Genomic DNA, 16,500 nt, shown 5'->3' with positions numbered 1-16,500 from the left:
TTCCTGGAATTCATGTTAAAAATTTTGGAATCCTTATTTTTCTTTTTCATATAATTTTCGAAAAAATCCAAAAAAATTAGAAAATCATAAAAATCAAAAATATTTTTCTGTTTCTTGTTTGAGTCTTGAGTCATATAATAAGTTTGGTGTCAATTGCATGTGCATCTTGTATTTTTCGAAAATATCATGCATTCATAGTGTTCTTCATGATCTTCAAGTTGTTCTTGGTAAGTCTTCTTGTTTGATCTTGATGATTTTTTGTTTTGTGTGTTTTCATGTTTATCATATGCATTCTTGAATTCTTAGTGCGTAAGCATTAAAGAATTCTAAGTTTGGTGTCTTGCATGTTTTCTTTGCATTAAAAATTTTTTCAAAAATATGTTCTTGATGTTCATCATGACATTCAAAGTGTTCTTGGTGTTCATCTTGACATTCATAGCATTCTTGCATGCATCACATGTTTTGATCTAAAAATTTCATGCATTGTATAATTTTCATGTTTTTCATAAAAATTTCAAAAATCAAAAAAATATCTTTCCTTTTTCTCTCATCAAATTCGAAATTTGGATTGACTTTTTCAAAAATTTTTAAAATCAAATTGTTTTTCATGAGTCAAATCAAATTTTCAATTTGAAAATCTTATCTTTTTCAAAATCTTTTTCAAAAATCAAATCTTTTTCAAAATTATTAGTTATTTTCGAAAATTTCAAAAATATTTCTCAAAAATCTTTTTCTTATTTTTGTATTAAATTTTCGAAAATAACATAAACAATTAATGTTTTGATTCAAAATTTTGAAGTTTTGTTACTTGCTTGTTAAGAAAGATTCAAACTTTAAGTTCTAGAATCATATCTTGTGATTTCTTATGAAACAAGTCATTAATTGAAATTTTAAAAATCAAATCTTTTTCAAAACTAATTTTATCATATCTTTTCAAAAATATCTTCTTATCTTATCTTTTTCAAAAATATCTTTTCAAAATATCTTTCCTAACCTCCTAACTACTTATCTTTTCAAAATTGGTTTTCAAAATTTGTTTCAACTAACTAACTAACTTTTTGTTTGTTTCTTAACTTTTTCAAAACCACCTAACTAATTCTCTCTTTCTAATTTTCGAAAATATCTCCCCCTTTTTCAAAAATTTCTTTTTAATTAACTAATTATTTTTATTTTTATTTTTGATTTCAAAAATTTTCGAAAAAAAAAAAATACTAAACATTTTTCAAAAACTATTTTCAAAAATCACTAACTCTTTTTCAAAATAATTTTCGAAAATTTTCCCTCCCCTATCTTATTCTATTTATTCATTCATATCCTAACATCTCATCTCACATCTCTAGCCTCCTCACAGTTGTGTTTCTTCCATTATATTACATTCTTTGTCTCCCCCTCTTCTTCCACTCACACAGGGATCCCTTTACTGTGGTATAAAGGATCTCTATTATTATTATTATTTTTCTGTGCCTTCTTCTTTGTCATATGAGCAGGAGCAAGAATAAGAACATTCTTGTGGAAGCAGATCCAAAACCTGAAAGGACTCTGAAGAGAAAATTAAGAGAAGCTAAAATACAACAATCCAGAGATAACCTTTCAGAAATTTTCGAACAGGCAGAGGAGATGGCAGCCGAAAATAATAATAATGCAAGGAAGATGCTTGGTGACTTTACTGCACCTAATTCCAATTTACATGGAAGAAGCATCTCCATTCCTGCCATTGGAGCAAACAACTTTGAGCTGAAACCTCAATTAGTTTCTCTGATGCAGCAGAACTGCAAGTTTCATGGACTTCCATCTGAAGATCCTTTTCAGTTCTTAACTGAATTCTTGCAGATATGTGATACTGTTAAGACTAATGGAATAGATCCTGAAGTTTACAGGCTCATGCTTTTCCCTTTTGCTGTAAGAGACAGAGCTAGATTATGGTTGGATTCTCAACCCAAAGACAGCCTGAACTCTTGGGATAAGCTGGTCACGGCTTTCTTAGCCAAGTACTTTCCTCCTCAAAAGCTGAGCAAGCTTAGAGCTGATGTTCAAACCTTCAGACAGAAAGAAGGTGAATCTCTCTATGAAGCTTGGGAAAGATACAAACAGTTGACCAAAAAGTGTCCTTCTGACATGCTTTCAGAATGGACCATCCTGGATATATTCTATGATGGTTTAGCTGAGCTATCAAAGATGTCACTGGACACTTCTGCAGGTGGATCCATTCACCTAAAGAAAACGCCTGCAGAAGCTCAAGAACTCATTGACATGGTTGCTAATAACCAGTTCATGTACACTTCTGAAAGGAATCCTGTGAATAATGGGACGCCTATGAAGAAGGGAGTTCTTGAGGTTGATACTCTGAATGTCATATTGGCTCAGAATAAAATATTGACTCAGCAAGTCAATATGATCTCTCAGAGTCTGCATGGAATGCAAGCTGCATCCAACAGTACTCAAGAGGCATCTTCTGAAGAAGAAGCCTATGATCCTGAGAACCCTGCAATAGCAGAGGTAAATTACTTAGGTGAACCTTATGGAAACACCTATAACTCAAAATGGAGAAATCATCCAAATTTCTCATGGAAGGATCAAAAGCCCCAACAAGGCTTTAATAATGGTGGAAGAAACAGGTTTAGCAATAGCAAGCCTTTTCCATCATCAACTCAGCAACAGACAGAGAACTCTGAACAAAATGCTTCTAATTTAGCAAATCTAGTCTCTGATCTATCTAAGACCACTGTAAGTTTCATGAATGAAACAAGATCTTCCATTAGAAATCTGGAAGCACAAGTAGGCCAGCTGAGTAAAAGGATCACTGAAATCCCTCCTAGTACTCTCCCAAGCAATACAGAAGAGAATCCAAAAGGAGAGTGCAAGGCCATTGACATAAGCGCCATGGCCGAACCTGTGAGGAGAGGAGAGGACGTGAATCCCAAGGAGGAAGACCTCATGGGACGTCCAGTGATCAATAAGGAGCTTCCCTCTGAGGAACCAAAGGACTCTGAGGCTCATCTAGAGACCATAGAGATTCCATTGAACCTCCTTATGCCCTTCATGAGCTCTGATGAGTATTCCTCTTCTGAAGAGAATGAGGATGTTACTGAAGAGCAAACTGCCAAGTTTCTTGGTGCAATCATGAAGCTGAATGCCAAATTATTTGGCATTGATACATGGGAAGTTGAACCTCCCTTGTTCATCAATGAACTAAGTGATCTGGATCAACTGACATTGCCTCAGAAGAGACAGGATCCTGGAAAGTTCATAATCCCTTGTACCATAGGCACCATGATCTTTAAGGCTCTGTGTGACCTTGGTTCAGGGATAAACCTCATGCCCCTCTCTGTAATAGAGAAACTGGGAATCTATGGGGTGCAAGCTGCTAAAATCTCACTAGATATGGCAGACAGCTCAAGAAAATAGGCTTATGGACAAGTAGAAGATGTATTAGTAAAGGTTGAGGGCCTTTACATCCCTGCTGATTTCATAGTCCTGGATACTGGAAAGGAAGAGGATGAATCCATCATCCTAGGAAGACCTTTCCTGGCCACAGCAAGAGCTGTGATTGATGTTGACAGAGGTGAAATAGTCCTTCAATGGAATGAGAACTCCCTTGTATTCAAAACTCAAGGATCTCCCTCTGCAACTATGGAGAGGAAGCAGAAAAAGCTTCTCTCCAAGCAGAGTCAAACAGAGCCCCCACAGTCAAACTCTAAGTTTGGTGTTGGGAGGCCACAACCAAACTCTAAGTTTGGTGTTGAACTCCCATATCCAAACTCTAAGTTTGGTGTTGGAGAGTCTCAACAAAGCTCTGCACATCTGTGAGGCTCCATGAGAGCCCACTGTCAAGCTATTGACATTAAAGAAGCGCTTGTTGGGAGGCAACCCAATGTTTATCTAATTCTTATTTTTATTGTTTTTCATGTTTTCTTAGGTTCATGATCATGTGGAGTCACAAAATAAATATAAAAATTGAAAACGGAATCAAAAACAGCAGAAGAAAAATCACACCCTGGAGGAGCATCTGTCTGGCGTTCAAACGCCAGAACAGAGCATAGTTCTGGCGCTGAACGCCCAGAATGGGAGCATCCTGGCGCTGAACGCCCAGAACAAGCATGGTTCTGGCGTTCAACGCCAGAAATGGCAGCAAAGGGGCGTTGAACGCCCAAAATGGGCACCAACCTGGCGCTGAACGCCCAGAGTTGTGTGCAAGGGCATTTTACATGCCTAAATTGGTGCAAGGATGTAAATGCCTTGACACCTCAGGATCTGTGGACCCCACAGGATCATCTCAGGATCTGTAGACCCCACAGGATCCCCACCAACCTCATCATCTCTCTTTCCATTCATGATCATCCCTTTCTTTTTTTCCATTTACCACTCACATCCATACACCCACTACCTTCATAAATTCAACATCTCTCTCCCACCCAATCCCACCCATATGGCCGAATACACACTCCCATCCATCTCCTCCATATCTTCTTCTTATTCTTCTATTCTTTCTTCTTTTGCTCGAGGGCGAGCAACATTCTAAGTTTGGTGTGGTAAAAGCATAGCTTTTTTGTTTTTTCCATAACCATTGATGGCACCTAAGGCCAGAGAAACCTCTAGAAAGAGGAAAGGGAAGACAAAAGCTTCCATCAAGGGTCTATAGCTCAGTGGTAGAACATTTGACTGCAAATCAAGAGATCCCTGAGATACCTCAGGGGATACATTTTCTTCCACACAATTATTGGAAGCAACTAAGGGTGGAACATCTAGAGCACTCCATCATCCTTCATGAAATACGAGAAGATCTAAAAGCAATGAAGGAGGAGCAGCCAAGGCAAGGAAGAGACATAGAAGAGCTCAAGGACATCACTAAGGTGGACTCATTCCTTGTTCTTACTTTCTCTGTTTTTCATTTTCTATGTTATGTGCTTATCTATGTTTGTGTCTTCATTACATGATCATTAGTAGTTAGTAACTCTGTCTTAAAGTATGAATGTCCTATGAATCCATCACCTCTCTTAAAATAAAAACTGTTTTAATTCAAAAGAACAAGAAGTACATGAGTTTTGAATTTATCCTTGAACTTAGTTTAATTATATTGATGTGGTGATAATGCTTCTTGTTTTCTGAATGTATGCTTGAACAGTGCATATGTCTTTTGAAGTTGTTGTTTAAGAATGTTAAATATGTTGGCTCTTGAAAGAATGATGACTAGGAGACATGTTATTTGATAATCTGAAAAATCATAAAAATGATTCTTGAAGCAAGAAAAAGCAGCAAAGAACAAAGCTTGCAGAAAAAATAAATAGAAAAAAAATAGGCGAAAAAAATAGAAAGAAAAAGAAAAAGCAAGCAGAAAAAGCCAAAAGCTCTTAAAACCAAGAGGCAAGAGCAAAAAGCCAATAACCCTTAAAACCAAAAGGCAAGGGCAAATAAAAAGGATCCCAAGGCTTTGAGCATCAGTGGATAGGAGGACCTAAAGGAATAAAATCCTGGTCTAAGCGGCTAAACCAAGCTGTCCCTAACCATGTGCTTGTGGCGTGTAGGTGTCAAGTGAAAACTTGAGACTGAGCGGTTAAAGTCAAGGTCCAAAGCAAAAAAAAAAAAAAAGAGTGTGCTTAAGAACCCTGGACACCTCTAATTGGGGACTTTAGCAAAGCTGAGTCACAATCTGAAAAGGTTCACCCAATTATGTGTCTGTGGCATTTATGTATCCGGTGGTAATACTGGAAAACAAAATGCTTAGGGCCACGACCAAGACTCATAAAGAAGCTGTGTTCAAGAATCATCATGCTGAACTAAGAGAGTCAATAACACTATTCGAAATTTGAAGTTCCTATAGATGCCAATCATTCTGAACCTCAATGGATAAAGTGAGATGCCAAAACTATTCAAGAGGCAAAAAGCTATAAGTCCCGCTCATATGATTGAAGCTCTGTTTCATTGATAATTTGGAATTTATAGTATATTCTATTCTTTTTATCCTATTTTGATTTTCAGTTGCTTGGGGACAAGCAACAATTTAAGTTTGGTGTTGTGATGAGCGGATAATTTATACGCTTTTTGACATTGTTTTTAGTATGTTTTTAGTAGGATCTAGTTACTTTTAGGGATGTTTTTAATAGATTTTGTGTTAAATTCACATTTCTGGACTTTACTATGAGTTTGTGTGTTTTTCTATGATTTCAGGTATTTTCTGGCTGAAATTGAGGGACTTGAGCAGAAATCAGATTCAGAGGTTGAAAAAGGACTGCTGATGCTGTTGGATTCTGACCTCCCTGCACTCAAAGTGGATTTTCTGGAGCTACAGAACTCGAAATGGCGCGCTTCAAATTGCGTTGGAAAGTAGACATCCAGGGCTTTCCAGAAATATATAATAGTCCATACTTTGGCCAAGAATTGACGACTTAAACTGGCGTTCAACTCCAGCTTTCTACCCAAATCTGGCGTCCAGCGCCAGAAAAGGATCCAAAACCAGAGTTGAACGCACAAACTGGCACAAGAACTAGCGTTCAACTCCACAATTGGCCTCTGCACGTGCAACACTTAAGCTCAGCCCAAACACACACCAAATGGGCCCCGGAAGTGGATTTATACATCAAATACTTACTCATGTAAACCCTAGTAGCTAGTTTATTATAAATAGGACCTCTTACTATTGTATTAGGCATCTTTGGATTACCTTATGATCCTTTGATCACGTTTTAGGGGGCTGGCCATCTCGGCCATGCCTGGACCTTCACTTATGTATTTTCAACGGTAGAGTTTCTACACTCCATGGATTAAGGTGTGGAGCTCTGCTGTTCCTCAAAGATTAATGCAAAGTACTACTGTTTTCTATTCAATTCTTCTTATTTCTCTTCTAAGATATCCATTCGCACCCAAGAACATGATGAAGGTGATGATTATGTGTGACGCTCATCATCCTTCACCCTTATGAACGCGTGCCTGACAAACACTTCTGTTCTACATGAATTAAGCTAGAATGAGTATCTCTTAGATCTCCTAACCAGAATCTTCGTGGCGTAAGCTAGAATGATGGCGGCATTCAAGAGAATCCGGAAGGTCTAAACCTTGTCTGTGGTATTCTGAGTAGGATTCAATGATTGAATGACTGTGACGAGCTTCAAACTCGCGAGTGCTGGGCGTTAGTGACAGACGCAAAAGGAGGGTGAATCCTATTCCAGCATGATCGGGAACCGACAGATGAATAGCCGTGCCGTGACAGGGTGCGTGAGCATATTATTCACTGAGAGGAGGGGATGTAGCCACTGACAACGGTGATGCCCTTGCATAAAGCCAGCCATGGAAAGGAGTAAGATTGATTGGATGAAGATAGCAGGAAAGCAGAGGTTCAGAGGAACGAAAAGCATCTCCATTCGCTTATCTGAAATTCCTACCAATGATTTACATAAGTACCTCTATCCTTATTCTATTCTTTATTATTCGAAAACACCATTATCACTTTATATCTGCCTGACTGAGATTTACAAGGTGACCATAGCTTGCTTCATACCGACAATCTCCGTGGGATTCGACCCTTACTCACGTAAGGTATTACTTGGACGACCCAGTGCACTTGCTGGTTAGTTGTATCGAAGTTGTGACAATTATGTATTGAGATCAGAGCACCAAGTTGCTCACGTTGCCGGGGATTGTTTGAGCCTGGACATCACAATTTCGTGCACCACCTACCCTTTTCATGGCACAAAACATGTGGCTGCAGGGAATGTCTTCACTACTCCACCTACTACATTCACACTCCATATTCTTAGTGTTATGATCATAAAGTACGGTGTATATATGTTGCCTTCTGTCACAGTCCTTAACTTTTAACACCAAAGTAATTGATATGTTTTCCTCATTTATAACATCTAATGTAACCACTTATTCAATCTCTCTTTTTACTTTGCCAAAAAACTCCCTTGTGTAAAAATTTGCAGCACAAAGCTCCAATGCAGCTAAACGAGTTGTTAAAATAGGCTCTCCATACACCATCTTAAATTGAGAAACCAATTTATTGTGTCTATAATCCCTAAGAGCATGATCAAGTTTCTGGACCAGCTCTAAAAGACTTTGGCGAATGCCAATAAAAGACTTTCGCAAGTAGGCGCTTGCCCAACTTTTCCTCTTTTGGTATTCATCTAGTACCCAATTATTTACCTCCAACCCATATTTATTTTATCATATTCTCCCAAATTCTTCAAATTCATCCGAATGCCATGGAGCATACAAACATCTTCTGAAGTCATCGGAAAAACCTTTGTTTTTTATGTTTGCCGTTACATTTTTCTGAATGTGTAAACCACATAATCAGTAAGTTACATTTGGGAAGATTTCTTGAATTGCTGCCTTCATTGCCTCATCACCGTCAGTGACCACAACACTAGGAGACTTGTTCAGCATGACTTCTAGAAAGTTTTGCAGTAACCACGTATATCTTGTTGTTTGTTCGTCCTCTATCAAAGCAAAGCCAAATATGCATGTTTGGTGGTGATGGTTACAACCTGAGAAGATTACCAATGACCTTCTGTACTTATTCTTCCGATAGGCTGTATCAAATGCAAGCACATCTCCAAAGCACTGATAATCGGCCCTACAAATTCCATCTACCCAAAATAAATTCGCTAGCCGACTTTCATCAGTAGCACTATACCTTGCCATGGTCATAGGGTCAACATCGGCTTTTACAAGTAGATAGCTAATTGTCGCATTAGAATCTCCACCAATAAGCTTTGCATGACGAGTTCTTTCAATGTGGTTATCCAGGTCCTTCTTTGTGAACCCGACATTAGCATAACCCCCAGCTTGTCCTACCATTAGTCCCGTTATTTTAGAGGTTGGTAGACCATTATTATGCATGGTGTTCGCCTGAGATTTTTGAGCCTCAGTCAACCCACAGTGATTTGGAATTAGGTGTAACAAGCATTAGGGGACAAGATTGTGGTTGTGCTTCTCAACTAATTTTTTAACTCTCCAAGTTGAAGTTTTGGTGTCTGATAAACCACTATTTTATGGTTTATCTTATGCTCAATTGAGTGGTTTTTATCAAGTCCTAGCACACTTATTCATACGAATTGCATGATTTTACAATTCCTTCCTAGTTTTGTTCCATAATTGAAAACTTGCTTCCTAAGCCTTTAAATTGGGTATTTTTAATTCCCCTTTTATATCATTCTATACCGTGATCTGTGCGTTAAGTGTTTTCAGACTTTATAGGACAGGAATGGCTTAGAGGATGGAGAGGAAGCTTGCAAAAATGGAAGGAGCACAAGAAATAGAGGAGACAACCAGCGAGCAGCGACACGCACCCATGGATGACGCGTGCACGTGAATCGGAGTCTGCACGGCGACGCGTGCGCGTGCTTGACGCGTACGCGTGATACGCGAAAATGACCAATGACGTGTACGCATGACTGACGCGTACGGGTGCCTTACGCATACGCGTCATTTTCCAGAAAATGCTGGGGGCGATTTTGGGCCGAGTTTGGACCCAGTTTCCGGCTCAGAAACACAGACTAGAGCCAGGAGACAAGCAGAGACTCAACACACATTCTCATTCGCATAGTTTTTAGTTTTAGATTTGAATCTTAGAGAGAAATCACTCTTCCTCTAGGTTTTCTTCACATTCATAGATTTCTAGTTTTATAGTTTATGCTTTTGCTTTGGATTTGGAGAAGAGTCACTACCTCCGTTGAAGTTGCTATTATTCTAGTTTGTTTTCTTATTCCTTTACTCTTTTAGTTACTTATTAATCCTGTTCAGATAAGGATGTTGCATTTTGGGATTTATTAATGCAAGGAACTATTTTTACTTTTAATTAATTTTCAATTCCTATTTTATTTCATTTATCATGTCTTCTTCTTATATGTTTGTGAACGTTGTATTCATGTCAATGGAGTAGACTCCCAACTTGACTTGGGGGTTGATTAAAAGGAAAACCTTGAGTTGGAATACTCAAGTGTTAATTTTAATTGGAAGTTGTTAGCTGGCTCTCTAGTCTCTAACTCTAATCCTTCCTTGGGGAGAGGATTAGGACCTGAGGTATAGTTAGTTAGTTAGTTACTTGACTTTCCCTTATCAGGTAAGGGATGACTAAGTGGAACAACAACCTCTTAATATTACACTTGGAAAAATTCAACAAGGATAGAACTTCCAATTAATCATTCCCCCGGTCAAGGCTTTTTAATTGATTATATAAATTCTGTTGCTAATTCTCATTGCTTTAATTTACAATAATTTACTTTTCTATTGTTCAACTCTTAAAATTTCTCGGAAAAACCCCTGACTAATAAAATAGCACTCTTTTGTCAACTCGTTGGGAGACGACCTGGGATTCATGCTCCCAGTATTTTATTCTAAAATTTGTGACAACCCTTTCTAAATTGATAAGCAGATTTTTGCTAGTTAAGAACTGTACTTGCAATGTATTTCTTATATTAATTTCTTAATTGGATGATTTCCACTCGCATCAATTAATGACGCCGTTGCCGGGGAGTTGCAAACGTGGGCCTTATTATTGGTTATTGTAAATATTTGCTTTTTGCTTATTTTTTAGTTTTTGTTAATTTTCGGACTTTGTTGCTTAATTTTTATTAGTTTTTGTTTTTATTTTCTTTTAATACTATGAACTCTCACCCCTCTGGCTATGAGTTTGGTTCAAATTATGTTGTAGGGAATGGAAGCTGTAATGGGAACATGCATCAAGGTTGGAACAATCAAAGATGGGAGGAGCCACAAGGATTTGATCAACCTTTTCGGCAACAACCTCCTCCAATGTGCCATAGGCAACGACCGTTCTACGATGCATCCCAAGGCAATGGTTATGGTGGACCCTTTCGTGACAACCAACCTCCACCAAATTACTATGACTAAGAGCCATTCCAAGAAGCATACCAAGATAACGGCTATGGTGAGTACCCTTTTGATTATCAACAACCACCACTATACGCCTATGAACCCCCTCCTAACATAATTTTGAACCATCATACTCACAAGCACCTTACCACCAGACACCCCGATATGACCCTAATCCTCACCCACCATACCAAGAGCCTTATGAGGCATACATGGAACCACCCCAATTCCAAAACAATTGCCCCCCTTCCTCTTCCTATGATGAGATGCTTCAATCTTTTGTACAAGGAGAAAAGACCTTGGAGAGCACACTTACCGGTCTAACTTCTGCTATACACACTCTCATCTCCCAGCTTGGATCATCGAATACCTCCAAAAATCAACCCTCAAGCTCCAATGCACCTCCCTTTCAACCCCATAATGATCTCTCCATCCCATCACCATCCTCCATGGAAGAGCACCCACATCCATCAATCCAAGAGAAACATGATCCCAATGATGCTACTGACCCGGAACAAGAGTGAAGAGATAGTCTTAGGGATGTAATGGATCGGCTTTACGCACATATACTTCAAGAGAAGCAAGAGGAGGCCCAAAAGATAGAGGTAGGAGAGACCCTTGAAGATGAAGGAGCAGTTGAAGAATTAGGGGGAATTGCAGAAAGTGGTCAAGAGGTGGAAGTCATCAAAAAGGAGCTGGATTTTGTATTAGAGCAACTGGAGAAACCCGTAATTATTGAAGAAGAAGAAGAAGTGGTTGAAGACCTAGGAGATGCTGAACCTCCATGGGAATCGAGAGCTATAGAGAATTCCGCTAAAAAGTTTAAAATTGATGTTGAGGAGGATAGTGCACAACCTCCAAGGCATGTACATTATGAAGAATTGGACGGAATAGATCCAAAAGCAAGTTCCCTTGGTGATGATGATCATGAATCAAGCTCTCCTAGTGATGAACTTGCATCCGCAATTGAACCCCTTGAACTTGAAGAACTTTCTCCAAGTGAATTTGAAGATGACGTGGAGGTAGACTTCTCTCGACCTCCAACTTATGACTTGAGTGATGGGAAAGAATTAGATGATCTTGATCAGCGCGAGGTTGAAGTTGAAGAGGTTTGCAAGGAGGTGGAAGAATTCACAGAAGAGCACAAGGGAGTAGAGCCTGCAAGACCATTGGAAACACCTCTCCCAAAGCCATTACCATCCAATGCAACATTCAGTTGGATAAAATCCTTATCTTTAACCTTTACATTGCCACTTGAATATGGTTTGCTTGAGACGGATGGGCAACTTAGAGCTCTTTGTGGCTATAAGAGTAAGAGGGAGATGGTTAGTGGTAAGAGTCGTCATGCAAGGTTCGATACGGTACCACGCTCCAAATTGAAATACAAGGATTGGTATAGAGCTCGATTGAATGGGTCTCGGAAGATGTTTGGGTATCTCAGTGAGAATTCAGATTGCGTACCACCCGGTTGTAACAATGTAGATCAAAGCGAAGATGGGTGCAAAAGCAAGGTTTGGGACCCCGGAATTCATTCTGACAGTCAACACTCCTGGAGCTTTGTCACTTGCTTTAACTTGCTCGAAGGCTTTATGTGCCTAGTTTGGGACCCCGGAGGTTATTGGAATTGCAAACATTAGTGGGAATTCCTGGATGATTTCAAGCATAAGCCACCATGACAGGAAGCTCACCAAATGTCCAACTTAAGGACTTTAACTAAAAGTGCTAGGTGGGAGACAACCCACCATGATATGATCGTTCTTTTTCAGTCTTAGTTTTATTTTGTTTTGTTTTATTCTTAGTTTTATTTTATTTTATTTTTCATAAGTAGTCATTCATAATTTCTGCATATTCATCTGCATTCTACATTTTGCATTCTATATAAAAAAAAGGGCACTCGACGCGCAAGCGTCGCTGATGCGTACGCGTCACATGTGAGTGCATGTACTAAAGGAATGGAACAGAGAGTTACACAGGAGCAGGGCTGGAAGCGTGCCTTTGGCACAAGCAAGACCACGTGTACGCATCCCTCATGAGTACACGTTGCTTGCGATTTTGGCCCCTCACGCGTACGCGTCCCACACGCGTACGCATGACCCTGCAAATCGGCGTAAATGGGTGTATGGCCAAAGAGTCATGATGGTGTGGGGCTGGAATTGTGCTGGGAGCACAACCTCTATCACGCGTACGCGTCGTTTTCCCATCCAGGCCATCCACACATGCGCATCCCTGATGCGCACGCGTCGTATACAATTTTGGCACATGTGCGTATCAAACAGAGAGTTGTGCACGCGCGGGGCTGCCTTCGCACCAATTGCACAACCCATGTCACGCGTACGCGTGCCCTACGTGTACGCGTCGCATGCAACGCAAAATTTATCCACCTCAACGCCTGATTTCAAATCTCCCCTTCCCCAATCCTAATTCTTTTCATTCCTAATTATTTCTTCCTTCTTTCTTTCTTCTTCCTTATTCTTTCTTACTTTCTACTACTTTCTTCTTTCCTTCTTCATCTTCTTCATCAAGGTTCTTTTCTTCCTCTCCTCTCCTATTTCATTCTTCTTTAAATTATTGCATTTATTTATGTTTTTTTCTTCTAGTTTGCTTATTTATGGTTTCTTTTTCTTTTCTTTTTCATGCATTCTTATGTTGGTATTGGAGTTTTATTTGGGTATTACCTTATTATCTTGAAGCTTGTGGTTATTATATGGAGTGATTTGACAATTGATACTTTAATTTGGCTCTCATATACATTTGGATCATATTATTTTCATTCCTATTCTATCTTGCTCACCAAGTATTTGTAAAAAAGCCCTTATGGCATCTTGAACTCTATTTTGTCTTACTCTTTTACTTGAATGCCTCTTTTTCACAACTTTTGCACTCCACATGTATTTGGGATTATTATTCATAATTGTCATCATTACACATGCTCTTTAATTTGGCACATTTACTACTTAATGCTTGAGCTATACTTCTCATGCATATTCCTTGCATGCTTTCACCTCTTGCATCTATTTAACTATGAACTGCCTCATTGCTCTTCATTGATGTCTTACCTACATGTTGTAGCTACCATATATTTGAGCTAACATCTTTCCTTTGGCATTCATTATCACTTGGAATTTTCTCCCTTCCAGTTCTTTAGTTATCTATCTTTAATATTCTTCCTTTTCCTTCTTCTTTAGACATGGGTACCAAGAAAGGAAAAGAGAAGGCCACTGACAAGCCACCGGCTAGGAGAGGAGCCAAGAGAACACTGTCTAAAGCACTTCCATCTACTAGTGTTAAGCCAGTAACAAAGTGGGTGAAAAGAATTATTAAAGTAGATGAATCCGAGAAAGCCTTTCCCGCCCGGGACTCCACACGGTTTGCTAACCGTTATTGCGAACAAATGTTCCCCATCCTAGCTAAGAGGAACTACAACAATGAGCATCTGCTCATTGTCCCAACACACTTTATTGATTTTGTGGAGCCCCGAATTGAGAGGAGACAGTGGGGATTTTTGAGGAGGTAGCCGCGAGAGGCCAACTTATCATGGGTAGTTGAATTCTACTCAAACTTCTACTCGCCTACTCTGCAGACTGTCTTTGTCCGTCAGCAGCAGGTCCCTGTCTCCGAGAGTGCCATACAGAGAACATTGGACCTTCCACCTAGTCCTGAGGGATGGGATGCATATCAAGAAGCATATCGTAAGCGCCAGATGTATCAGTTCGACTGGAACAGCGTACTTGGAGTTATAGCCCAACCTGGCAGTAAGTGGATCTACGGGCAGCATCGTTCAAAACCCAAGAGCATCTCAGCCCAGTCACTCACCCTGGAGGCTCACGTGTGGGCACAGATTATGTCCCACTATGTCTTTCACAGCAGACATGGCTGTCCTCATCTGGTGTATCCTAACAGATCAACCCCTCAACCTGCTCCGACACATCCAGGATGCTATGGGACACGTACAGATAGCGGGTAACCTGCCTTTTCCCGCCTTGGTTTCAGAGTTAGTCTCTGCAGCAGGTGTGTCATCTCAGGTAGGAGACACGAAGGTCATGATCCCTAGAACCGACCAGTATGTCCCGAATGGGAAGTACATCAGGCCGCCATTGCCCTCTATGAGCCGGCCTGCAGGTCCATCTTTGGATACTCCACCATCATCCACACCACAAGCACCGTCCATCAGATGTTTCTTCAGATCCTTGAGAGGTTCGACCGGCAAGATCGGCGAATGGAGCAAATGGGGCGCCATAACAAGCGCCGATACAACTACCTGAAGGACCTCATAGCTGGTACACACTCACCTCCAGAACCAATGGACACCCCGGACTCCCCTTCATCCAGTAGCACAGGCAGCCAAGGCAAACCAGACACTGGAGGCGACGCTTCCAGCCCTCCCTTGCTCTTTATTGATGGCACAGAAGACCGTGTCAAGCTTTAAGTGTGGGAGGTCAGTCCTTGATTTCCGGAGGTAACTTTTCTCTCTCTTAACACCAACATTTGACTTTTTCTTTTGTTAGATAGGATAGATTGCATGTTAATAATTGTTTGCATGTATGTTTTGCTTGGTTAAAGTAATGAGTTTCTTCTCAAGACCCTATTTTACAATATTTCACTAATTTAAATTGAAAATTTTTTTTGATAAACTTGTTTGAGGACTGTAAATTGGAACATGAATTATAGTTAAGAACACACAACCCGTGAGATTTGAGCTAATTACATGGTTACATTATTTAACCATAATATTTTATTCTTGTGTATTTTCTTCTCTATAATTGCCATCTATATTTTGTTTCATTCTATATGTCCATTGTTTAGTGTATTTACATGCTTGTATATGATTGAGGCTATCATTTGTTATTACCTTACTTATCCCAAATAGCCTATCCTTTCAATCACCTTTGTTAGCCACCTTGAGCCTTTTAATCCCCTTTTGTTCTATATTTTACCACATCACTAGCCTTAAGCGGATAAATAATTAATTACCTAAATTGGATCTTTGGCTAGCTTAAGATAGAGATCGTGTATTAATTAAGTGTGGGGAACCGTGGGAGCTTGGGTTGATGATGCCAGGGCATCTTGGCCAGTTTCACTGACCTTTTCTTTACTGTTTTTAGGTTAGTTTCATGCATTTCTTTAGGAAATAAGCTAGTTTTGGGTAGATATTCACCTATGCCTTGATTCAAGCATACATTGTGCATTTTACATAATTTCATGAGGATTTTGCATAAGTTTAGTGACAAATATTATGTTGCATTACTCATGACTTGGACTAGAGCTTTGATGCACTTTATTGCTTGATTTCAGGACCAAAAGGAAGCAAGAAAAGGGGAGGTAACTTGTAAGGTTAATGAGAAAAGTGATTGCCAATAACACTCTCAAAAAGCCATCAATGCCCACGTTAGAGAGTCACGTTAACTAAGTTAACGTGAACTCTAACGTGGAGAAGAGAAGTTGAGCCAATGTTAGTGACACTTAACATTGTCACTAACGTTGGCAATTACTCATAAGTGGCCACGTTAGAAGTCACGTTAACCTAGTTAACGTGGCCTCTAACGTTAAGGGGGGAAGAGAAGCCGACGTTAGTGACACTCAACATTGTCACTAACGTTGGCCTATGATGCAAAGTACCACGTTAACTCCCACGTTAACTTGGTTAACGTGGGAACTAACGTAAGGGAT

General features: G+C 39.6%; 1 protein-coding gene and 1 non-coding gene across 2 annotated transcripts; both read right to left on the bottom strand.

The window, feature by feature from the left end:
- Nucleotides 1–2,013: 2,013 nt before the first annotated feature.
- Nucleotides 2,014–2,121, bottom strand: LOC148549195 (small nucleolar RNA R71). The gene has a single exon (XR_015898289.1). It is a non-coding gene; the product is annotated as a small nucleolar RNA R71 (small nucleolar RNA).
- A 6,168-nt stretch (nucleotides 2,122–8,289) lies between these two features.
- LOC148549194 (protein FAR-RED IMPAIRED RESPONSE 1-like) lies at nucleotides 8,290–8,796 on the bottom strand. The gene has a single exon (XM_088495695.1). It carries the CDS (start codon nucleotides 8,794–8,796, stop codon nucleotides 8,290–8,292), a length of 507 nt encoding a protein of 168 aa, XP_088351821.1.
- Nucleotides 8,797–16,500: the final 7,704 nt, after the last annotated feature.

Source organism: Arachis ipaensis, chromosome B8, assembly GCF_059453495.1.
Source record: "Arachis ipaensis isolate K30076 ecotype BB chromosome B8, ASM5945349v1, whole genome shotgun sequence".
Taxonomy (NCBI): domain Eukaryota; kingdom Viridiplantae; phylum Streptophyta; class Magnoliopsida; order Fabales; family Fabaceae; genus Arachis; species Arachis ipaensis.
Note: the sequence above shows the minus strand (reverse complement) of the source record. Positions and strands in the feature narration are given on the sequence as shown.